This window comes from Misgurnus anguillicaudatus, chromosome 22 (genome assembly GCF_027580225.2).
Source record: "Misgurnus anguillicaudatus chromosome 22, ASM2758022v2, whole genome shotgun sequence".
Classification (NCBI taxonomy): domain Eukaryota; kingdom Metazoa; phylum Chordata; class Actinopteri; order Cypriniformes; family Cobitidae; genus Misgurnus; species Misgurnus anguillicaudatus.
Window position 1 is genome coordinate 35,486,832 of NC_073358.2, and position 26,513 is coordinate 35,513,344.

The 26,513-nt window shown below is 35.4% G+C and overlaps 1 protein-coding gene and 3 long non-coding RNA genes across 8 annotated transcripts in view; all 4 read left to right on the plus strand.

Annotated features, from left to right (window-relative positions):
- The first annotated feature begins 1,785 nt into the window (after positions 1–1,785).
- Positions 1,786–26,513, plus strand: part of LOC129437692 (uncharacterized) — a 112,183-nt gene continuing 87,455 nt past the window's right edge. The window contains exons 1-5 of one of the 3 annotated variants that reach the window (XR_012365164.1): positions 6,390–6,856; positions 7,174–7,272; positions 7,409–7,529; positions 7,610–7,724; positions 7,863–8,424. This is a non-coding gene — a long non-coding RNA (uncharacterized lncRNA). Of the gene's footprint in view, positions 2,046–6,389; positions 6,857–7,173; positions 7,273–7,408; positions 7,530–7,609; positions 7,725–7,862; positions 8,425–26,513 lie in introns of those variants that run through there. The other 2 variants (XR_012365163.1, XR_012365161.1) reach the window with 2 other exon arrangements.
- LOC141358751 (uncharacterized) lies at positions 3,101–4,871 on the plus strand. Of its 3 annotated transcripts, none has more exons than XR_012365159.1 (5): positions 3,101–3,328; positions 3,616–3,671; positions 3,759–4,540; positions 4,625–4,701; positions 4,851–4,871. It is a non-coding gene; the product is annotated as an uncharacterized lncRNA (long non-coding RNA). The 3 variants fall into 3 exon arrangements; XR_012365160.1 differs by having other exon boundaries at positions 3,104–3,328; positions 3,759–4,369; positions 4,494–4,540; positions 4,625–4,865; XR_012365158.1 differs by having other exon boundaries at positions 3,103–3,328; positions 4,625–4,865.
- Positions 4,867–6,037, plus strand: LOC141358750 (uncharacterized). The gene is made up of 2 exons (XR_012365157.1): positions 4,867–4,942; positions 5,024–6,037. It is a non-coding gene; the product is annotated as an uncharacterized lncRNA (long non-coding RNA).
- Positions 23,136–24,090, plus strand: tcima (transcriptional and immune response regulator a). The gene has a single exon (XM_055199208.2). The coding sequence runs from the start codon at positions 23,235–23,237 to the stop codon at positions 23,535–23,537; it is 303 nt and encodes a 100-aa protein (XP_055055183.1). The 5' UTR covers positions 23,136–23,234; the 3' UTR covers positions 23,538–24,090.

A 26,513-nucleotide genomic window follows, 5' to 3' on the forward strand; every position in this document is an offset into this window, starting at 1 on the left:
ATAATGTACACCGAACAAGTGAGTGGATCTTAGTAAAGCTACATTTTTTTTATGTTGACTGACTTTATTTCCAAACGTGCCTAAGATATTTCAATAGTTTAAATTATTTCATGATTAAGGACATTTTCTATTTTTCGAAAGTCTTTCCCCATTAATTTCAGAAACAAATCAGGATTTGATGGGGACACAGTGTAAATAAGGGTTTGTAAGCTTTAAATTAGTGCCACACTGTAATTATTGGTTTTGGAGCTGCTCACAGACTTAAAAAGCCTCATTGTGAAATAGTCTGGATTCAAAGCAGAACACGATAAACATTGCAATAGCTTGTTGTACCTTGAAGAAAATCATATGCATATTTATAATACATTAATACTTATCTTAATCATTATGTACCATACTTTTTCACACGGGTTAAAACAATGGCTGTTGAGCAAACAGACATATCAACATTAACATTAATGTCAATATTAACTTAAGAGCAGGACTTAAAGGATTATTTTGTTAGATTTCTGAGAAGTCGTTTGGTGTGATTACTCTATCAACAGTAAACAATGTCATTTATTTTAAGTGAGGACAAATATTTATAATAATGGTAATTTAACTTTAACTTTTTTTTCAATAGTGACTACTGAAATTGATGAATTGAAAATGGGTATGCGGAGAAGAGAGTCCTGTTGTTGAAACTAAGTGAAGTGGTTATGGTATATAGTTTTTAACAACGAATGAAGCTAATAACACTTGTTATTTTATTTACTGATTTCTTTATTGTTAACATTATATATTTTAGTGTAATGTTATCGATGAATTGAAAATTGTGTATTTTTAGTGGGGAGTCTGTAGTCTACTCAAAACCTTTGCCAAATCCTTGAATGTGTCTGAAACTGCTTTTTAGATGTTTATACTTGTCATACAAAGTCCAAATGAACTCCCAACCCTACATAACAGATTGTTAGAGTCAGCCAGCAAAGATAATTTCTGTTAAACACAAACCATCATCCATCTCAGTGACATGCATGGACTAGCTGCAACATTCTCTAAATTACATGCATGCTCATCTTAATGCATTCACAGATTCAGTTTCAGATCATATCGGCCTGTTAAAAACGTAATCTAATCATAGCTCACTCAAATTCCATTGTGCTTAATGTTTTACAGAATATCAACGTGTAGATAAATGACTGGCATTGGCTTTTCATTTTAAATCATTTATACCCATTTATACCTCACTAACTCACTAACAATTATTAATATCAGCAAACATTTATCACTTAATTTTGGAAATATTTTCAAAATATTCTTAAAGTTTAAATAATTGTCGGCATTCTCTTAAACTTTAAACACGTGCAAATGCAAATAATTTTCAAATTATTTTCAAACTTCAAACTATTTATATCTTTATTTACTAATATTGCAAGAGGCGTCATGCCCATTCAAACTGAGGGGGCACGTGCCCCCTTGGTTTTTTGAGCCAAATAGATTTTGCATGCAACCTGAAAATCAAACAAGCGTCCATCAATCAGTAACTTGTCTTTTAATCTGTTTAATATGTACAATATTATGAATTCTGTGCTGCATCCTCCTTGTCACTTTTCAGAGATTTTTGCCGTTATGATAAGTGTTTTGAACGTGTTACATTACTTTCTGGTGGCAGGCGCTGCAGTCAGAGCAGCCGCAGACGTCATCAGTGTGAGCGCGCTCACGAGCTTTCATTTTGCTGCTGCAATTTGGCGGAATGCATCTGAGGAATTAAAACATGCAAGAAACGCTCACAACATTTTCAAACCTCAGTACACAGCAAAATCACCAGTGTTAAATTTTCAGGGATGGTGTTAAATACACAGTGTTGATGCTGTTTAAACACTATCTGGTAATAAAATAACACTGCCATTGCTAGGCCAGTGTTATATCCACGACAGTGTCAGTGTAAAACAAGGGTGTTATCAGATTTCACTCTGAGCGGTGTAAATCAAGCCACGCCTCCACTAAACATTTCCTGTCAGGGATTTTACCGCCATTTTCTTTCAAAGGAGGACTGAAGAGAGCAGGTAAATCTCATAATATTCACATGGTTTAGCTAAATTAAACTGTTATTTCTCTGTCTGACTCTACGCAGCCATTTGCCAAAAAACCTAAATAAGATATTTTCCCCATTTTATTTCCACTTTGTTCGTTATTTGGTTCAGTTTAATCAGAGCTACCTTGTGTTACGTTGTTCCCTTGTTAGTTTGGTATACAGTTAAACTGCTAGCTTTAAAAGTTTTAACCAAGAAGGATAATAACAGGAGATATGAATGAATGAAAGAATTGAACCATGATAAAACGCGACATGCACTACAAATTGAAAGGTATGAAATTAAGTTAAATGAAAGCTCGTTTATTCACCATATGATGCTCGTTATGAGGTAATCATACCCAGATAGCAAAAAATATCCGCAGGACTTCTTTTTGCCGCCAGCCCTAAGCTGTCGGCTATAGGTGCGTCCCGCTGGCGGGGATGAAACGTTTGCCGCCGAATACGTCACTCCCCTCTCTTGCGATTTGCCGCCGGCATGGAGCCGGCGCCCCGACTGCTTAATTTTCTCTGGCGGTTGCCTCCGTCTAATAGACCGCGGCAGGCTGGCGGCAAGCCGCTTTGAAATCTTCTCAAAATCAACATTGGCCATTGGAGTTAAAGTACTGACAGCATTTTAAATTTCACATTTGAGCGGTTATAAAATAATATTAGCCTATATTTGTGAATTTTATCAAATAGGATAGTTGTTTTTCTCCAAAGCAAAGATATTTTAGTTATGTTTATACTAATGTGTTTTAAGTTAGTTTACTTTTTTACACCCTGAGTTCAAGCATGTTTCACATGCATCTAAAGCCCTAGGGTTTATAACAGATTCTTGAAGTTTTAGGAAATTACATTTAAATTACTTTTAAACTCTGAAGCGATTATACAGTAATATATGTGAAATATATCGAATTATTTTATCACTTAGGTGAACATTTGTACATGTCTTTGATTTATGCACTTGACTGGAAATTTTTGTGTCTTTCATTATTTTCCAACATCGATTTAATTTTTTTTACCTTTTACATGTACAAGGATTATTTTGCGATTGCGACCTGTACAAATTAATTGAGACAAAAAAGAAAGTGTTAAAGCACAAACAGTGAAGTACCGCCACCGGTCGACAGGGGCAACACTTAAAAAAGACGGAAGAATTGTAAACCGGAAGATAACGTGTCCTCCCAGAGAGCACTCGGCGTCACACATTTCAGTGTTTGAAGAGAGGATCAAGATACAGATTTAAGACAAAAGTCATCAATTACGTTTGTTTAAGTAAGTACATGTTTCATTTTTGTGTAACGCAATTATGTTCATGTATAGAAGTTGTTTAAATTACTTTGTTTGTCTGAACAAGTATGCTCCCCTAGCTAAAGTGGCTAGCAAGTGTAAGCGAACACATGCTGTTTTGCCTTTGTTATAGTACACACGGAGGTTAAGCAAAGTTCTAGTTCTTTTATTTTTTATTTAAAAGTTGTTAGTAAGACTATGTTTGCTCTATGCTGCTTATCCAGTAACTGAAGTTGTATTAACAATGTAGTTTTATTCATATTTTCTTGCAGATAGCTTGCCCAGAGCACAGCATCTCGTGCACAGCATGAAGTTTTCAGCTATCAAGGTATATTAGGCCTGTGTCTTAGTGTGCAGTGTTTTAACAATATTTAAAATAGTGCTTTTAGTTGTTGTTTTTTTTTATATAATGTAGATTTCTAGAGGCTCCAGAATGAAAACCAAGCCCTGCACTGCAAAAAATGAAAGTCTTGCTTGGTTTTCTTTTGTCTTGTTTTCTAATGTTGGTATCTGAAAATTCTTAAATTGAGACGCTGACTTTGTGGGCAAGTGGCTTGGGATGTTGAGTTTTGTTTATTGAAATAAATGATGAAAATCGGGAGTTTTTTGTTACTTAAAACAGGTAAAAAAGTTGCCTGTGCAGTAAGAAAAATAAACTAAATTCCAGTTTTTAACTTAATCAACTTAAATTGAGTTTATTTTTCTTACTGCATTGGCAGATATTTTGACTTGTTTTAAGTAAAAAGAAAGGCTCTTGATTTTTATCATTTATTTCAATAGCAAGACTTAATATCTTAAGCCACTTGCTTAACCAGTCAATGTAAATGGTAAATGGTAAATGGACTGCATTTATATAGCGCTTTTTATAGACCAATGGCCATCCAAAGCGCTTTACATATTGCCTCACATTCACCCATTCACGCACACATTCATACACCGACGGCGGTGTCAGCCATGCTAGGCGCCATCCAGCTCGTCGGGAGCAGCTGGGGTTAGGTGTCTTGCTCAAGGACACCTCGACACTTGGTATGTATCTCATACAATTGGTACATACAATTGGTATGTATCAATGTATCTCAATTTGAGAATTTTTAGATATTTATATTAGAAAACAAGACAAAACACTAGGTAAGACAATCATTTTTTGCAGTGTGAGGGAGAAGAACCAAGCCCAGAGGGAACGTAGTGAACGAGCAGGTAAGAACATGTATTCTTTCTTAAATTTTACTTTTTTTGTCTGTGATGTAGGTCCAAAATTACCATATGCCTTTCGTTTTGTAGCTTCGGATGACAGCGACTTACTTTTAATGTTGCTTGTCAACACTTTGAGGCAGGATAAAATGCTCCAGGAACAATTTGTAAGTGTGCTAATTTTGCCGTAGGGTAATCTAAAAGTAAAATTAAGTTTGTACACTGCATATACAGTCTGAATCCACAGCCTGTCTCACATTTATGTATGAGAAAATTCTGAGAAATGTAATTTGTAACACTTTTTTTGAATTTTCAGCTTTAGAGTATCTTCTCTAATTAATACAACCTGGACTGGTGTAGGGAATCAAGCATGTTTTAGAGACCTGTTTCTGAAGACCATTGTTCAAAGTAAGTTAGATTTTTATATTTAAGTAGATGTGTATGGCCTTATGTTATTCAAATGGAATGACAGTTCTGTATTTTCTACAGGAGCCATCCGAAAGAACCCGGCAACCCAGGATGCCACTGATGGGGCTGTCCAGGTTAATGTTACGCGTAACCTGAAAGGAGCATCTGACCGTGAAGGCAGATAAAGGCGGCACACAGCTGAGAGGGACCCACAGCTGACCCCTTAAACCGAGGCTGACTACTGACACCTCAGCATCACTGACAACTGGAACCCTTTCTTTATCCTGCAGTCAGTAACATCAAGAAGCCTGAAGTGTGACAGTACACTCAACCAATCCACACTTCACTGTGAAAATTACTTTTTTTTTTTCCAAATTCCTTGGGACCCTGCCTTGATGGCAGCTCCTCGGAAAGATATGGAATGGCGAGAAGGTTTGTCCTTAATACAGATGCACGAGATAAAGTACTGATCATAAGCGCCTCATGCTTGCACATTACATTCATGTGGATCTTTTTTTATGTCTTTAGTGTCTTTTACTGTTTTTTTTTTTTTTTAGTCATGTGGATTTGTTTTTTTTTTATCATTCTGTTTATGTTGATGTGTGTTGTGTTATAAGCTACTTGGACCTTGAATTTCCCATTGAGGATCAATAAAGTATCTGTTCATTTTTCATTCACAAGAGACAGATCATATTGCAGCAAAGTAAAAATATTGTGTCCCAGGTCAGCAATGCCATTATAATAGTCTATTCTAGTCCAGAGCTTTACTCTAAATGATTAACACTTATCCTATTGTTAGAAATGACTATTATTTGGTATGCTGGCCATTCTTTGGTACCAAATATCCTCATTACTTAATGTTTACTGGTAGCCTAATTATTTTCATCTTAGAGCTGACCTCTAAATTATTAACAATTGTTGTAAATGTTCTAATTTGCTTGTAATGTTTTTTTTAAACTAGAATTTATTTGAAAACCTGTATGTTCTTTAGTACTTTTTTATTTTTCAGTTATTTATATTTTAGTGCTCTTACACATCTTAGTTCAATGACTGTTAATGTACTTTGAAATGTGGAATAAAAACTCCAAATGAGAATTTGTCTGATTTGATCAATCATTATTTTTGATAAACTGCATACTAGAAATAGCCTATATAAATATTATATATATACAATAAGCGGCGGCAAATCGCTCGAAAATAGCGTTTGCCTCCGACGGGCCGCGAAAGAGCCGCCTTCAATATAAAGGCGGCCGAACGGCGGTTGGCCGGCGGGCCAGCCGCGGATTGAAGGCGGCAGACAGCCGGCTGCCGCTTTTAAAAAGCGGCTGCCGCCGGCGGACCGCCGTCAGACGTGTTTGCGATTACGCCTTTATGACGCTTCTACTGTCGCCAGAGCACCGCCGGTGGTCCGCCGACTCATTGCTATCTTTTGCTATCTGGGATATAGGCTAGATACCGTGAGTTAACGAGGTCGTTTACATGCACGTGAGTGCACGGATATCGGTTAATTATTCAAATTACTGAAAAACACGGAGAAAACCGCAACCGCATCGTCATGTGTTTTTTTTTTTTAGATGTATGCAAACAGGGAAAATATCGCCAAACCAACAATTCATTTTACCTCAGAATATATCATCATTTGTATGCACAGATTTGATGCATTGTGTGTTGTAAGCTTTTCGTGGCACTAGATGTCAGACAGATGCAAATAGCAAATACATACGAAGTGTAAACCATGTATGGCGAACATTTGTTTTTCTGTCATTATAGATGCTAGTTTGGTGAAAGTACACACTGAGTGCTTCAAATCATTCAGACGAGATGCTGTTTTTTAGGGCAGTTTATTAAAGAAGACCTGACATGGATGACTTCCAATGAGAAACGACTGCTACTTATATAAATTCATTACAGAAGGTAAGTTTATATATTTATACATATAAATCATTTTATTTGACATAACTGAACAGTTAACCAATCTTTTTAGTATATGTAGTTTTGTACATATTATGGTTATTAATCAGGCAAGAAAGTCACATGACCTGCTGCCAACTTTAATAAAATATATTATCTTCTCATACATCGTTTTGCTATTGATATCATATTAAATAGCAATCAAATTGATTACTATTTTGAAAATGTATTATTGAAGATTCATATTGTCTTGAGTGCTGTTTTTAATATAAAAAGAATGTTGAGTTTTCAGAGTCTTTATTGTCATTTTTTTGTGATAGGACCCTACCAGACTATATTTCGAATACGGCATACCCATGAATTCTGGAACTGTTATTTCTTAACCCAGTTTGGAGGATAAGAGCTTACCAACTAGTTATGTGAGTACACACAGTACTTTAGTACTGTACACTGTCTCTAACATGATTATACTGAGATGATTTTGATTCAAATAACGGTTAAAACTGCACCCTTTTTGGTATTTTCTTGACCCTTTTTGTCTTTGAAAATCTGCAGAAATATGCTGAGTTGATGTATTGCAAAATAGCCAACATACAACAATTAAAGGATAATTGCAGACTACATCCTGATGAAGATATGGATGACCCTCTGTCTGGTCAACAGGAGTTTAAATATGGTAAGTGTAAATGGGTTTGCTACTTTTACGGTTTTAAAGTTTAACTGTGTACTCATGGTGTTTAAATTCTGTTTTGCTAGGACGGGACAGTTATGTGGCAGCTCTTCCCTGGCTCATTCACCTCTTGCCTTCATTTGTGAAAGGAAGAAAGACTGGAGAGGGTCAATATGCAACTGAAGCTACTGATTGTGCTGTGTAAGTTTTTTTGGTATTTTGTTCTAGTTATTTATTCAGCAGTTAGTTTGCTTGCATTGTTCACCCCATGTAAATGCATACAAGTTCATAAATACACATCAAATACATTCATCTAATACACTCTTTTAAAACACTTAGGTGATGAGCATCAATCCATGCTTTGAGGTGGATGGATCAGCACAGCTCTGCCTGCTCTGCGTTGGGAACAAAAGTTGCATCCAGAATTTTTGCATCATTCTGGACCAAAAAGCCATTCCCTGCATGATGAAGACCACTGATGCAGCCTTCCACTACATCATGAGTAAAACAACTACAGAACTAAATACCAGGTTGGAACGTGTTTAAGAAAAATTAAACGTCTTTTGAATTGAAATGTCTGTTTTGTTATGGAAAAATCTTTAGTATTGTGAAGGATAAGCATTTCTGCTTGCCGATAAGGTAATTGCATGTATTTAAATGTTCACGTTTTGAGTAGGGTGGCTAATTTTTTTTAACTCTCATTTGATTTATTAAAGACCTTATAATAAGTGGTTTTCATGTCACTGCGCTGTGGTATAAGATAACTTTCATTATTCCATATTGTATTCTGTTTCTAATTGTAGCTGAGGTATTTAAATAAGCAGTGTTAAATGCAAAGTGTTGTGTGTATCAATGTAAATATTAAATGTGATTTACTTTAATAAAAAGAGGTTTTGCAATATTTCTTGTCATTTTTCTTTTATAGAAACAACCCATTAACAACAAAAGTGGCTATTACTCAGTATTTTAACACTTAACATTGTTGAATTCACATTACACTGGTGTTGACCTTAAATTAGGAGTGTTAATTTTTAACACTGTATTTCTGTGCCAACACCAGTGTAGTGTGGAAACAACAATGAATAGTGTTGAACAAAGTGTAAAATTTAACAATATTGAGTGTTAAATTAACATATTATGGGTGTTGTTAAATTAACACTACACTTTTGACTAAATTAACACAGTGTAGTGTGGACACATATACACACTTTGCCGGTGTTAAATTTGACACCGTGGGTGTTATTTTAACACCAGTGATTTTGCTGTGTACGGTAATGTGCAGTTAACAACCTCTGTGTAGAAAATGTATGATTTAAAATGTGACCGTCTCGACGTTATATTAGTAGAAATTTCTAGATTTATCTTCTTGGCACAACGGCAAAGTTCGCCAGAGTTCACTGGGGCGCGGAATCACACGTGCTCACATATGAGGTAAAATTTTATGCAAAAATCCGTTCCTCCAATCATTTTATCTAAACATATTTTTTTAAATCGTTATTGAACATTAAAATCAGTCATGTTGCTATGTCATTTTCGTTGTTTATATACTTTATGGATTTAAAATGACATTCATTTCATAATGCAGTTGTTGTGGAAAATGCATTAATGACACAATTAAACAAGTCATTAAACAAAACTTAAATAAATAAAACATGTCGTTTCTGTTTTAAATATGATACCAATATCATGTCATTATTCCGACTGAATAGTATTTGAAATGAAAGCGAGTCAATACTTTTATTTTGGAGTTTTTTGCATGAAGGCAGGGGCGCTCATATTGTTAGAAATGTAAGTGCCATTGAAAAGACTGAAAGCTCTATAATATAAATCGTTTGATGTATGTGTATGCACAAATTTCTGTGAACTGTGCACACTCTGCCCCCTTAAAAAAAATTGTTGCATGACGCCCCTGGTGATGTATATACCCCAGTCTTAATTCTGATATAGGTCCTCTCTTATAAAAAAGTGGTAAAGCCAAACAATTATTTACTAATTGTTTGATTATACATCAACAGAATTTTAAATTCCAAATAAATTTTATATCTGGTTACATTTACAGAGTAACATTACCAGACTTTAAATATATCTTTGGGTTGAACAGTGAATTTGGTGGGCCATAGAGGTTATAAAACCTAAGCCTTTTTAGTGTGAGGTCATACATTTTGTCTAGGGCTGGGCCGATACCACTTTTCATGTCTGATACCGATGTCGATACCACAACCTTGAGTATGTGTCCATACCGATCCATCTCTATCGTCCTTTTAATCAGTTAAGCTGCAAGTAATACATTTGTTAGCCCTACAAAAAGCATTATGCTTTAACAGAGCTACAGAACTCAAACGTTTTACTGTGCAACAAGTGACTCAATGAAACAATAGTGTGCTTCATTTTTATTAATGTTTCACACAGACTAGCAACATTTTTATTTCTAAATTAAATTTAAGGTGCAACTTTGTGCAAATTCATGTTGCTCAGCAAGTCACGCTTTATGTCAAGTTGCCATGACAGTTCAGGTCCGTGTTGGTATCGGATCAGATTGTACTCCCCAACTTCACCAATGTTCGATCCGGCCATTTTCGCCAATAACAGACTAATATCGATACTGAATAACGGATCAGCCCACACCTAATTCTGACTATTAATTTTGCCATAAAAGTTTGACTACATTCTAAGCATGCTGCTTTAAATGCAGAGAAAGACAGAGACATGGAACACATGATGTATATAAATGTTTACCTTTTAATGCACTGCAAATTGGTTAAAAGCAATGGATTTCATGTTTTCCACATAAAATCATCTTACACAATGTAAAGAACATTCTGGGATAAACAAGCTTGATAACTTTAATGCTGACTGAATAAGGATATGGCTATGGTTTTTTTTAATATATCGACCGCCCTCTACTGAACATGACATAAATTACAACATTTCATATAACATAACTACATCTAATGGACTTCCACAAAGCAAGGACCTCTCTGCACAGCCTTCAAAATCATTTGTAGTTATTTTATATTGATGAAGACTATGTTAGATGACTTACGTATATACTGTAAAATACTATATAATAAGTATATTGCAAATGATGATATTTTTGCTGCAAGAGTAAACATAAATTATCCATGTTCAATTTTAAAACACCAGTACTGCAAATTATTTTGACAAAACTCTGAACAATAATGCAATTTTATGCAGATCGTATATCAGATCATCAAAATCCTTCTTTGGTAACAAGGTGGACAAAATTTAACAACAAAGTAACAACAAAAAATCCTCAAAATCCAAGATGGCAGACAGTGATGCAGGTTAAGACCTAAATCACATATTGTGTATTCACGTGAATTCAGGTCACTGATCAAGTGGTTCAGACAAGGTTTGTATTAAAAAGTTGTTCAAAATTCAAAGGAAATGGGCTCAGATGCGCCCCTTATTTTTGTGGATGCATTATGTTATTTTCAAAGTGCAAACATTTCAGTCGAAAAAATTGTGATTGAAAGCACCCTAAAAAAACATCCTGAACGAATGAAGATTGAAACGCATCCTAGGTCCCGAATCTCACAGAACATTAACACACTATTAACAGCTAAATTTTTTTTTTTTTATTTAACTTTGTGATTCATTAATTTATGGAGCAAGCATGTTAATATCTACTACAATGTAAAAAGTTAAAGTTGGATCTATTTACAAAAAATTACTTCAATTCATAACTTAACGTAAGAAAAAATAAGTTGACAAAAATACATTTGTTTCCTTAAAGAAATCTTAAACTTTCACTTTTTACAGTGTGTAGTTTTTTGCCTATATTAAATGGTATTGAAAATTAGATATTTTTCTCACTCTTTTACTGCATTATTTTAAAATATTAATACATTTTGGTCTGCTTTTTGTCTTGTCTTAGGATAAATTTAATGAACATTTTAATCCACTTTAAATGTTGACTATTTTAGTGAACGTACTTGTAGAAACATAAATAATTACAGCCACAAGAGGGCTTTCCATGACCACTATTTAAAGACAGTTAAATACAGAAGTACTGAGTCACCTTTGGTTTCAGTTATTGCATGTTATCTTGCTTCTTTGTAATCAATTTTCTTGCAGTTTTATTTTCTGCATACTTTTTTAATAATGTAGACAAACCGTGATCAGTAACCTCTGCTACTTTAGTAAGGTCACAGCAGTGCCAGACATTTAAAATACACAGTATGGGCACATTACAGATTAATTCATACAATATATAAATCTCTAAAATCTTAACTGGATTTTAGATTTGATCTTTCAACCTTTTCAAATCATTAAGCAAAAACTATTTTTCATATAAAAATATCTAATGGCATGGCTGTCTGTCCATGAAATGTATGCGTAATTCATCCACTGAGCTTTTAACTTTAACTTTAGTTTAACTTGTCTTTCTGCATCACCCTTCATAGTCAGAAATAAAACTTCAAAAGAACACACAAAGCAGAATTTTTATGCAATTTGTTTTACAGATCATCTGATGGAGATTTCAGCTTTAGGATGAAGTCATATATTAATATGATGTCTGCGGCTTGATTTCTTTTTATATTTTTGTATTATGGGCCTGCCTGTGTGGCCATGCGTTTCTATTCAAATGTGACGCCGCACAAGAAAGTTTGCATATGAAAACTATATATCAACATGCTAATATGGTGGCAGCTGCTTTTGCCACTGTACAAACCATCATTTATAAAATATAAAGTGAGGAACATTTAATAATTGTATTCTTGCTTTGTACAGCTAATATTAATTTAATGTCCTGCTTCCCCCATCATCTGTGCTTTTGGAGAATATCAAAGGCTCTTCACACCAGTAAACTAAATCATCTGCGAAATTAATTCTTTATAATTTTATAATGGCTGGTCTGCTGAGGCTTTGGTTTCCACCCATTGCACAGTGCCCGCTTCAATCACCCACATTACACCGTATTAAATCCTATTCTCTTATGCTCATTTAAGAGTGCTACAAGTGGTCAGTTGCTTAATTCCTTTATTCCCTATTCGGATGAGTGAAACTCAAGGCGCGCTGACTTCATATCTGTCTTTCAAAACTCATTGACTTAATGTGCTTTTTTGATGTTCTTGGATGTGGTTGTGCTTCTACTTTATGAGCTTCTGCTGATGTAGACGTTACTGAAGTTCCACTTTCAGCATCCTGCATGACTCAACTGCTTGTGTAGGCCTACTTTTTCCTTTAGAGAGCTTCTTAAAAGTCATTTTGTTCTGAACATATGATTTTTTTCCTTTTGAACACAAGATATTGTGATAAATGATGTAAACCAAACAATTGACGGTAACCATTGACCTCCATAGTATTTGTTTTTCCTACTATGGAAGTCAATGTGTCCACTTTAGAACAACATAAATTTTCACTTTTCATTTTTGAGTGAACTATCCCTTTAATAAGATTTGACCTTGTCTGTGAAATCCAGGCCAAAGTCTCATAATCCAATTATCTAATTATCAATTATTCATCTGATTATCTAACATGCATGGGCTTACTCAGTTACAATTAAATAAATTAAGGTTATATTTTCACAGAATGTTCAATATATTATATACAAAGATTAAATATAGAAAACAGAATTTTAAAAACGAATTTTAGCTAGGTTTTCGCGGTGGGGTCACATATATGCAGATCACATCTTCACTGATAAAAAAATGATTAATTTACTTTACTAAATTTTTTTAAGGTAAGTGGTAGCAAACAATTTATTTAAGCTACATTTAAACAAAAAAGATTAGGAAGCGGTGTTATGTTTAAATGTAGCTTATATAAATTGATTGCAACCACTTACCTTAAAAAAATTGAGTAAATTGAATGAATCATTTTTTCAGTGTTACAGCTTTAACCTTGTACTTGTGTACTGTATATGTTTCAGATAAAAGGATTTTGGTGATACACAACTCCTTGACACAGTTAAGTAACACAGGAAAAGGTTGAAGCGGAGGGAGGGTTACTGGTCATGGCCTATAGCAGGTAACCAATCACAGACTTCCATGACATTGTTCCTTGACCACAGTGAACAGTAAGAAATGTCGGCATGCAGGCTCCAGATTCTTCTTTCTCTTTCTTTTTTTGGCTGTCCTCCAAAGAGATCCCGGCCGCCATGGTCAGGTCACAGAGTCAAAGAGACAGACAGAAAGTGAGAAAGACTGAAGGCTACGGGAAATGACCCTTGAGCCACAATAAGGGCCAGTGTGTGTATTTACTACATTGAACTACATATTTATGCTGTGCAGTTTTGTCCTGTGTATGCCGTGTACACAAAGTTATTGCTATAGTAATTTAAAACAGTAACAATATTTGTAACACTGACACTGTGAAACAAAACCTTATCACATAGTGAACTATGCTACATTACCTCGCCCATGTACTTGCATAATATTTACAATTTGGGCAATGTCTGAGACCTCAGTGATTGGCCAGTGCTAATCTAACATTAGCCTCATGAACTAACACGGCCTTAAGAGTCACGATTTACTCATCGCTAATGAGGATTTTACAAGAATGTTCGTCACGATGGCCACACTATGACATGGTTTGCTCTGACAAATAGGCCTGCTTGATTTCGAAGCGCTCTGTGTTTATGTTTGTCACAGTGACATGCCGTGTTAAGTTTGTTTGACCAATGGATTTCCCGTTAGGAATACCCGATTTAGAATTTACCAGGTTTATTTATTTATAAACAACTTTCAAGTCAGTATTAAAGGATAACGATGAGTTATAAACAGCACATGCTTTGCTTCACTTGTTTTGGGGAGTATAAAGTAGCCGGACGTTTCTGTTCTCCCACGTCTTTCCAGTCATCTTGAAGAAGCCAGATACTATGACAACGATCTCTAACCATATACAAAACCAGCACTGTTTACATAACAATGATCTCTAAAGCTAAATACAAGTATTGAGTCCAAAGAGGATAATAAGCAAAGACAAATTATTTAAAAAGAATGCATTATTCTGTAGAAAGTATTTAAGATTTAATTTGCAAAATTGGGTCAATTACCCACTACATTTTTACGTGAATGAACCTTTAGTTATGCATTACCAATGTAATTGCTGTGAGCGGAGTTTGCATGTAAACAAAACACTGCAAATGGTTATGCCACTTCCCATCCTTGGAATTTTTGCATGCATCAAGTGGATGTTACAGCGTTTATCAGGCTTAAATGGTTGTGATGTTTAACCTTTAAATGCACACACTGGGTCTCTAAGGACTCGTGATGTTAGTGCGTAATTTTAACGTTTTTTAGCGTGATTTTCTGTAATCTGTTTGATGACAAATTAAATGTCAAAATATTTTTTTATAAAAAAATAAAAATTTTATTGTAATTGTTAAAAGGGTCATGATGTTGCAATATTTTGTGTATTTGGTGTAATGCAATGGGTTTAACTCATTCCCTGCCAGACATTTTTTGAAAAGTTGCCTGACAGCATTTTTTTTTGTAATTTTCACAAGTTTCACAAAATGCCTTCCAGGAAAATATTCTTGATGAAGAGTTTCGTTGCAAAACGAGATAAATCCATTTTTTTTACATTTTTGTTAAAACATATTTATTATTGTGTTATCATGTTATTATTTTGTTTTATGGTGCTACTTAGCTGTATTTTTTAAGTTATGAAGGTTTAAATCAAAGAAACTAACTGCAGTTGAATTGATATTAATTGGAATGCACAACCAAAAAAACGAGACTTCTGAACAATTAAAAAAACGGAGTTATCTCGTTTTGCAATGAAACTCTTCAAATATATCAAATGAAAGAGCAGACCCTCTGCTTTCAAACAAATAATAAACAAACAAAGCGTAAAAAAAAACGTTCCATCCTTTTTCTCTTCTTATAAATTATCTTAAATATGGGCATTTTTCTTTAAAAATGCAAATTTTTAGCAAAAAGCTGAAATAATTGCATTTTTTCGTCCTATCTATATTTTTACTCTGCTCATAAACTCTTAAATATGGGTATTTTTCTTTAAAAATATTTTTTTAGCAAAAAGCTGAAATAATTGCATTTTTGTAGAGGAATTTTGTTAGAGATCAGATTCAGAACAATTATCAAAACATAGTTTAAAATTAGTAAATAACGTTTTGGCTTCAGTTTTTTCATAAATTGTAAGTCCTTGGTAAGTCATCTGATTATCGCGGTATTGCAGATTAACATAAAAATGAATCAGGAACACTTTTTAATGCAAATTTTCTTAATTGACGACATACTTTGTCAATGGCGGGGAAAGAGTTTATTTTCGACACAACATTACGTACATTATTGTTGCTTCCCTATATGCCCCGCCTTTCAAAATTTTTACAAAGCTTATCTTTCTGAAAATTGCGGGGTGCTCTTATTGGCCAGCTATGTAGTGCATTGTGATCGCCTGAATATCTCAAGCGTGTAATGAAAATGTTACACTTCTTACCATATTTGGAATATCAGCTCCCAAAGCACAGTGTCTCCACGCCAGGGCGTGGCGACAACAAGCGAGAATATCACTTGTGCCTTCTTGCTTTGCATATAAATTTGGGTGATGTTATGCAAATGTTCCCACACAGTGATGCAGATTTGTGGTGTACGTGTTTGAATTAGCCGTTTAAGGAAGGCGTGGATGAGCCTTCACTTTTAGAAAAAGAATATGTCTTTGGGTTTGCGACTTTAATATTTGCACCTTTACGGACAAATATGTAATAATGATTGTCGAAGCATTCATGCATTTAAGAGTCAACACGATAGAAAGGAAGCAAGCAGTCACTAGATCCAGAGTACAAAACTGCAAACAAAGAATTTGGCAGTTTAGTAGGAAACATCCCTTCCTGATGACTGTGGGTTTCTTAATGTCTTACCATCAGATCTTGAATTGATTTTCTCTAGTACTCGAGTGTGATGTCACAGATATTGTAGATACGTCTTACGGTATTTAACCAGAATTTTATCGTATAAATCCATTGTCAATTGTGAATGTTAATAAGAAACCAAATATTGTAAAAAAAAACACACTTTAGGACATCAAAAAAAATTTAAATACCCATGTACTTATACAGTAAATTTATATCTTAATGTTGTACATTGTCCTGAATGAACAATCTGTCTTTAACCTCTACAGAAGACAATTATGTACCATAAGACAAATTTCTTCATTGTTCCAAACTCAATCACCCCTCCTTCACATCATGTGAGATTGGAACGGTCAGTACAGAGCAAACAGCTTGATGGAGTAAGATAATAAAGTGGAGGGGTCACTAAGGGGCTTTGTGAAACAAGACACTTGAACCTCCCAAGCAAAGACAGGGAGAGTAGTCTGTGTCTGACATGGTAACCTTAGTTAGCTGTGGATCATGGTGCTAACACAGATCAGAGATCAGTGGTCTGACGTAAATGTATATCGGTTAATGAAAGAAGAGACACTGTGCGTTAGAAAAGGGGTGGGGCTTTTCCAGTTCTGACTGGTTTGTTGTGTAATGCCGGCTGGGTGCTGGTGTTGACTCATGTAATCTGCATGCTTAGGCCTATCTCCGGACGCTGAGTGTATTCCAGTGTGCGTATATAAATGTGAGAAAAGACAAGCTGGCAGTATTGAGAATGTGCCAATGGTTGTTCTGTACCATTGTTGACCAGTTATACGCCCTCTCTGTAAGTTATGCAGAATTAGAAAAAAGCGGATTATTTCTGTCAGCTGTTATTGTTATTATAATCAATACATTTTTGGACTCTAAACATATCTGAGGAATTTTGCTAGGATTGCGGTTGCATATTGGTCTGAACCTGTGCCAGGTAAAGACAACAGAGTAATGTATATATTAAGTAAGTCAAGAAATGACTATATGCATGTTCGGCTATTTGTGAGGCTATAAAGCCCAATGCCAAATCTGTGATTAACACGTCATTGTGTGCCAGAATCAGTCTGTTATTAAATATGATTGTTTATGGGCCTCCAGTAGGTGGTTTATACATTTGTAATAACAAATGCTTAACTTTGTACTGCAATGCCAGTTAGCTTGTTTAAGTACAGTAATTGATGCGCTAAGTTCGCTTCTTTGGAAGAGTGGTTACAAATGTGTTCAGTTTGTATTATAATTTTAACATTTAGCAGACACATTTATCTGAACAAACTTACAAAGGCAATGAAACGACTCATTAAAGGACGCAGTAATATGAGAAGTGCAACAGTATAACTTTTCAAGAATTGTTAGAGACAGACCTGTGATAAAGAAGTAGACAACAGTAATTTTTAAGAAAGGAGATGATCTATGTTTCTTCCTTCACATTCTCATGTCTCAGTTCAACCCCTTCTTTTACGTCATCTGATGTATGGTTTTATGTGTATCTGAGATCGAGAATGATGTTATTGCTGTTTTGACTAACCCTGTTCTAAGTACTGTCAGATTTTCGTCCAGACGGTGGAGACATTGGCGAACATGTCTGTATAGTAGATAATGAATGTTGTGGAAGGGTCTGTTTTGTATTGTATTATTTGAATGCTTTTGTATATTTATATATTGTTATTCTGTATTTTTACTGTATATGGACCCTCCTGGGTCTGAAATAAAGATTTCTCTCTCAGTTGTGTCTACTCTTTTATTTCTCTTAAGGAGAAACATCAGATGCTGTTGATGCTATAATAAGAGATATTAAACCTAGTATCACGAAATTGCGTACTTATATTCACGTAAATTTGTGAGTCTTTACTGTGACACTGACACGTTTTTTCGCCTTTTTGCGTGAACATGTCACGCATTTCTGTTTACCACTGTCACGTATTTGTTACTCAACTGTTTTGTCCTATTTTCTTACCATTGTCGCTTCGGTTTAGGGTTAGATTTACATAAAATGACATCCTTACCCAAACCCAACTCTAACCCTAATGCTAGGTGACAATGGTTTAAAAATCATAAAATATAAAAAAAACCATGAAAAAAACTATAAACCAAGACTTAAAATTACATTCTAACCCAAACACCAAATCTAACCCTAAACCGAAGCATCAATGGTTTGAAAATAGGACAAAAAGTAGAGTAACAAATACGTGACAGTGACACGTCAACAGAAATGCGTGACATGTTCACGCATAAAGGCGGAAAAACGTGGTAGTGTCACGGAAAAGACTCAAAAATTTATGTGACTATAGGTACATAATTTCGTGATACAGGGTTGAAATATTGCATCAAAACCACTGTCATGTTTAAAGGATGAAAAAATACAACCAACGGTGTTCAGATGTCATATTAGTTAAGCAAGGTCAACCTCAGGCTTGGACTTCTGATATTATAGCACAGTTTGAAATAATGTTGCCCACACGGTTATGACACTGCCATGAAGTTTTATTGTTATAGAAGCAACAGTTGTGTGCACACCTTCTACGAAGGCTCATTTCATCCAAACAAATGATTTTAAAAATAGATTTTTAGCACCAAGTGTGATTTTGTATCATCCTTTGTCACATTTGTATTATCAATGGAATGATTCATTTGTGTTCCTCCACTCATCTGGCCAAAGCAAATATAAGTGAACATTTTGTCCCAAATTAAGCCCTAAAGAAAGGATGACATTTTTAATTGGCTGTCTGATTCATTGTAGTAATTAATTGGATAAATAAATAGTCATATTGCTTCCAAACACAATATAAACGTTTTGTGACTAGCTAATGAAGGGGAACATTACACATTTTACACATCATGCCTTTGCATGAGCACAAATATATCAGCCAAATATTGTTTCCATGTATAATAAAAGAACAAGGTCATTTTATTTCCAAGAAATGTCTCCAATGTGTCATATTACCCCAGCGATATCTAGTGATTTTCTTACTTATAAATTAAAACATGTTTTTTTTTACATCAGCTATAATATCGTTCCAAATTGTCTCATAGGCCAAAATAAACTGATGATGACTGTATCACCCTGTCAATAATTCATTGTCAGAGTTTAAAAGTTAAATGAACTTTGTCTGAACTACAGTGATATGTTGTTTAAATGCTGTAAATTATGTCATCTGCTCCGGGTACAAATGTCATAAGCGACAAGATGAGGAGGACTCTGGTCCCATGATGCTGCTGAGTTAAGCAAAACATGCAGGAAGGCAAGAAAACAAAACCAAACATTCTTAAGTCCATGCAGCATGAGGTAAATGCTTTTTATAAACATCTTCACAGCTGCTTCCTTTCATTTTGGAAGAGTTATTCAGTAACGCTGAACCTGCGTACATGTACTGTAGTGGAGATTATGACATTGTTTGTTTTGTTGTATGACATCATTCTTTTAAAAAATTACAGCTGAATGTACATTATTTACTTTCCGCATGTGCGTGCACGTGTGTGCAATATAGTCAGTACATATAATTATCTTTTAACATTTTACCATTCTTCTTTTCGAATTTATTGTGTTTGACTGCAGATCACATTAAAGTCAATGTAAACAGCACAGTAAATTAAATGTGTTCATGTGTAAAACTACTTTGTTTTCATCCTCTTTATTGAGCACATTGTTTAATTTTCCCCTTTGAAGTTTTATGGCCTTGAATATGGATACTATGCAGTTATTAAAACAGGTACTTACATCAGACTGTCAGTGCACTGATGCTGGAAAACTAACCATTGCATGTAATTTTTAAGGTAAAATAAAAATATCTGAATTTTGTCTTGTTTTTGGAGTCAAGTGGTTACATACTGAAATCTGCATGCATTTGCCTTTTCAATAAACGGTTTAACAACAACTTCTGGCTCCAGGCGTGTGTCGGGTAGGGAACTCCCTCTCCTTCAGGCAGACCAGCTGACGCGACCTTTGACCCAAGTTAAATTTAGTGTTCCCATTGTTAGGATTAATACAGCACAGTGTCTGAGAGGGTAGCAGCAGGCGCTAAATCCAAAACTTCCTTTTCTCTGTCAAAAGGTCGAATCTATAGTGTGCTCTCTGCTTACAGTATATTTATGACATGTTCCTGGCGTCTGTTTCTTTACATTCGCCCATCCTCCTTGACTCCAGTCATAACCGTTGTGCCAGTCTGAAAAAAACAGGTATCCTGTTTCAAAACAAAACCGAGACCGACTCACAATAGATGCCATGTTAAAGGCATTCCACAATATTGTTGCAACAATAGCACATTTTTGAGGGAGTCCCTTGGGGGAAAATAACAAGTCATTGCAGAACCTGGTATTTTGACTTTCCTTTGTCAGACTTTTCAGCACCAAGACTGCAAATTCCATTTTTTTTTGTGGGGGGGGGTGAAAAGGTAATGTGCACCTTTAAATTAATATAACTCTGGCATTCTTTGACCTAGATGTCTAATCTTTGCTTATTAAAAAACTGCAATAAAGTATATATGCAAATTTACAAATGAAAATGTTTTAAGCCCAAAAAAACTAAAATAATAATAATAAAATCTTAACTAGTTTTGATCCAAATTTCAATTAATAAAATTTTTTTCACACTTTTTGTCGTTTTACTAACAAAGGCCACTTTAGGTATCATTGGTTTGATGCATATGCTTGTCACAAATAATCAATTATTGTCACTGCATTGTTATTACTAAAAAAAGGTTTTGAAATAAAAAATACATTCTTAGAGCTTTTAAATTATATATACTGTAGGTTGTCAAGATTATTTAGGTTTGGTGTAAGATAATAGTGTTATAAATATGTAATAACAACTTGGGGCCACCTGTGGGCCTGTGACATTTTACAAAATAACTTTCATTCCTTTGCAAAACAGTAATATAATATGAAAACTACACTATTAGAGCTTTCCGACGAAATGTAGTTTTGTCATAATTATTTCTGAGTTTCTGAATAGTTAATAGTAAACAATTTGAGCGTGGGCCTGTGATAGTTACGGGGTTAAAGAGAATATTAACTAGAATTTATAAACCTAAACAGTGGGAAACCAACAAATGTGTGTCTTTGAGATGTAAGTGGGGAGTTTTGTGTATATCCAATACTCACAGCATGTTAAACTTAGTGCGTATTTGTTATCTGGCAAGATTTAGCAATTGCTTAAGCTAATTTACTGTAATAACTCGCTGCAGGCAAAGATAAATGGGACAGATGTGAACATTTTTAGTCTTACTGGAATGCCTTTCTATTTTTAAAGGTTCCCACCTTATCTTACAATTATGTCAAGTAAACAAGTAGATTTGTAGTTGTCTCTAATGATAAACTAAATTAAGATCTGAAATAAAACTCTGTGTGTGAAATACATTCCATGTAACTTTTGAACTCTTTTAAGCTAAAATGTTGTGTATAGCTACAGTGGGGAAAATAAGTATTTAACACATCAGCATTTTTATCAGTAAGGGGATTTCTAAGTGAGCTATTGACAAAAATTTCCACTAGATGTAGTAGCCATCAAGCCAAATATTTCCAAATTCATACAAAGAAATCAAAAAATTTAAGTATACAAGTTGAGTCATAATAAATAAAGTGAAATGACACAGGGAATAAGTATTGAACACACTTAATTTAATACTTTGTAGAAAAGCCTTTGTTGTTGTAAAGCCTTTGTTGGTTGGGATTATATGGATGCTGTCAATGTGTTTGTACTGTTGTAAGAATTGGTTCACAAGGTTAATGACATCTGTTACAACATCATGTTGACCCTAATTATGAAGAATTCTATGCCGAGAGTGATGGGAGTTTTGTGTGCTGACAATACCGTAATTTAATATGTTCACAATAGGAATACTATAGATTAAATAACCATTAAGTAGCACTCTGATAGGTGCTGTAAATTATTTCAAGCATTTTGCTTATTTCTGCCAAAATACATACAGGGTCAAAACACAGAGGGCAGGGTTTGACTGGTTAGCAATGTCAAGTTAGCAACTGTGGGTAGATGTCATAACAACACCATCTGGGTCGAAAAATATTTCTTTTCAATCAACAGTGATTCCAAGTAGCTGTGTAGCTATTTGAACAAAATAAACATTACTTTGCAAGCAATATAGTTGGTAAGTTCACAAAACCAGTGTCTGGTTTTATATACAGGACTCTTAAAAACATAAACCTACACTATTGTTCAAAAGTTTTGAGTCATTTCATTTAAATGTTTCACTTAAAAAAATATTTTTATTTGAATGTGTATGCTTAAGCTGTGTGTTTGTAGACAAATAAATAAATGTGCCAGCATTTTATTTTCTTACAAACCAATTTTTTAATGGTTTTTAAATACGGATAACTTGGACCACAATAATTTGGTTTGAGCACAGAAAAGATGAAAACTCCTTTGACTACTTTTTTAAGATGCTATAGGTTTGATTTTGGATTTTTTAGTCACAGGCATAATTCTCATAGTTCACTGTCTTCCATAAGGAAAAAAATATATCTACATTAGGTAACACATGGCTATAACTTAGTAGTAGTGCTTTAAGAATTACCTTCTTAAAGTAATGATTGCGCAGTTTGGTGCAGTAAGCTACTGTGTATATGTTATAATAATTAAGCTCATAAGTCTTGCTCACTATTAAGTCATCCTCCTCCTCTGTTGTGTCATCCATACTTACCGGCATTTCCACCGACACCAACGGCATGTTTGGCTCATAGCCCGACGGGGAGGAGGCGGCAGTGATGATGTCATTCCCGAAGCTGCTCGAGGACAGCGCTCCGCTATAAGAGCATGCCGTCCCACTAAACTCCTCACTACTCTCACAGCCATCAAAGCGGCTCATCTCAGTCGAGTTGGCGACTCAAGCGCTACAAAAACTAACCGACACGGCAAAATGTCGACGCTCGCTTACTCTGAATCTCGCCGGGTGTGCCCGTCAATCCGCGGCAACAGGTTTGACACGGCGAGCCGCAAGCGCGCAGTGGCGAACATCTTCGACAACGTGAACCAGGACGCGCTAATGAGGCTCTTCCAGAAAACGGGAGACATGAAAGCCGAGGAGAGAGTGAGAAGCATCTTCTCCTACGCACACGATCCCGAAGAGACGGCCAAAGCATTGATGGCCCTCAAACAGAGGAAGAAGGATAAATTCTTGCAGATCGTGGGAGCGGTGCGTCAATTTCTGAAGCTACGTTGACCGACTGCGCGCATTGAACGCGGGTCGTTGATTCAGACGCGTGCCAGTGACGCATTTAACCCTGGCCATGAAAGAGTCGTCCAGAATGGGCAAGAGACGATAGATGAAGGAAAGTCTCGAAAAGCCAATGCATGGCACGAACTTTGAAGTCTCGCACACTGCACACTTGCTTTGTTTGAAGACATGAAGGACGGCTGTGTGACTCGTGATGTGCGCACGAGAGAAGCAATAACGTGAAGGAATCCCGGTGCGCCCGGACCATATAAATATGGAGACTCAACAAACCTTTGTTAAAATGGACTTCACGTACTGTCACACCTTATAGGTGTATTTCATTTGGTGCACCAGAACTGTGATTGGAAACCGGTGCTGAAGTTTCATTGCCTATTATAAACATTGAAATGCCTGTATCCCAGTTTAATATTGTGATGCTTATTGTAACATTTAATGGCTACTAATGTATTTGTTACAAACTCACAATGTTATGAGAACACCACTTAATTCATTGTTATTCATTTTTTATATTATTTATTTAATAAATTAACAAAAAAGACTTTTGCCTTGTGTTATATCTTCCTTTGAAATAAGCTATCTATATAAACTGATGGAGTAATAAAAAAAAAAAAAATGATGAGGTCAGCAGATGAGGCACTATTTTTGTAGTTGTATGGGTCTTGCAAATTTGTACTATCAATGGACAGTCATATAGTTTTTGACAAACATAATTTTGCAAATTAAATCAACCCAAGAATAAAGCAATGTGCACACAAACAAAATTATCAGCAATAATATATTTGTTATAATACCTTTAGCTTTCTTCTTGCAGTTTTTGAGGTCTGGAAATTTTTATTTAGACCATTTTTGCTCTGCAGCCGCTACAGACCAGCATGAAACAGGTATATGCAATGATTATGTAAGTTATATTACTGTCCTGTAAGAGCATCTGAAAAGGCATTTTCAGCAGTGTGACTGCCTCCACAGCTTTCCCAACAACAGCTTTCACAGTTTAAAATAATTTAATAAATGGTTAGTAAACCCATGCAGGTGTTTCATCAGATTTTGCCATGGTTAAGGATTAGGCCAGAAGGGGGTTAAGATCAGTGGAAGTCTGGTAATCCTAATACTCTGACCGGTCTCTGTGCTAGTTCAAACCAGTTCTCAGGTGAGGGAGAATACGTCATTTGACATCTGAATACCCGGTTGCCGTGTAAGGTCTAATGAGCAAAAGCCCCACCCAAACCTGGCTTTCCCTTCTTTATAGCCTTTAGAAGGGAATTTCCCAGGTAAATACTTACCTGCCAAATGTAAATGTGGGGGGTGGTGGACACACACACACACACACACACACACACACACACACACACACACACACACACACACACACACACACACACACACACACACACACACACACACACACACACACAGCTACAATCTGTTTGAAGTGTGAGCTATTATTAAAACCCTTTGAACTATAGTGCAGCTGTGGGAGTTTAATAACACTTTGATATGCAACACAGTATTGTTAAAAACAGCCACTGCAATGTGGTTGATGTTTAGATAATCTAAATCTACAATCCTCTGACAGCATCCAACTTTCCATTTAAACGCATTTTTCTATTCACCCTGTCATCATATATTTCCATGTTTTTATTTCCTTTTACAGTCAAACACAATGCTGCAAAATATTTTAGTCAATTGTCCTGTCTGTCCACTGATATGCTTGACTTAGGATTGTCCTCTCTCTCTCTCTCGCCCACCCATTTCCCGTCTTTCACTGAGTTTAGGATAGTGAACTTTGAAGTGAACAGATTGTGTGCCAACAGTGTGTGTATGTGTGTGTGTGTTTGTGTGTGGATGTGTGTTACTACAGTGACAGAGAGAACACGGTTGAATTGACCCCAACGCTGCTTTAATCAATTTACATGGGCACTTCGTCCACTCCAGTACAAACCGGTTCAGTGACTGACAAGAAAATAGAGGAACAAAGACTTCTTGTGGTGTTGTGTTAGTCAGTGGAAGGGAAAATGTTGATTTAGGTGAACAAGGAAACGACTTCTCACACTTTTTTAAATGACTCAGAGAACATTTAAAACGAAGATCTCATGCAAATACAGAATTATTGTTTTCCAGTCTTAGCACAAATCATTTGCATTTCCGTGTTGCACCTTCAGGCTGAGAGGTATCTGGGTGCAGCATTAGAATTGAATCTTGAAATGACGTATGAAATATAAAAACAGTCATTAGGGGTTATTTATTTCCTCTGGTAGAGAAATAGGATTTTCATAAAGCAGAACCAGACTGCTTTTCATTGTGGTGAGACAGGGTGTTCACGTCAGACAAGCATCAGACATTGAACTAAACCAGCTGACTAATACATGATCTGAAATGAACTCAAATGTCTGATTCTTTATAGTTCAATATACTGTACTACTATACTATAACATACTATACCGTACCATACCATACCATACTATACTACACTCATATTTTTTTGTGCACATTTGCACCTAAGAGTTCATAAAGTAGCAGTAGCTCAGAGGTACATATTGGTACCAAAGAGTGCACAGTAGTACATTGAATGCACATAATTGGTACTTATACATATCTATATATACGGTACATTGTGGGACCTTTTTAATGGTACTGCCCCAGTGACAGCTAGAACCATTTTTGTCAATTTTATTTAGCATTATATACTATACTGTACACTATACACTAACCTAAAGGATTATTAGGAACACCTGTTCAATTTCTCATTAATGCAATTATCTAATCAACCATCACATGGCAGTTGCTTTAATTTATTTAGGGGTGTGGTCCTGGTCAAGACAATCTCCTGAACTCCAAACTGAATGTCAGAATGGGAAAGAAAGGTAATTTAAGCAAGTTTGAGCATGGCATGGTTGTTGGTGCCAGACGGGCCGGTCTGAGTATTTCACAAACTGCTCAGTTACTGGGATTTTCACGCACAAC

Coding starts and splice junctions, on each gene's coding strand:
- tcima (XM_055199208.2), top strand. CDS start 23,235: ATGTCGACGCTCGCTTACTCTGAATCTCGCCGGGTGTGCCCGTCAATC.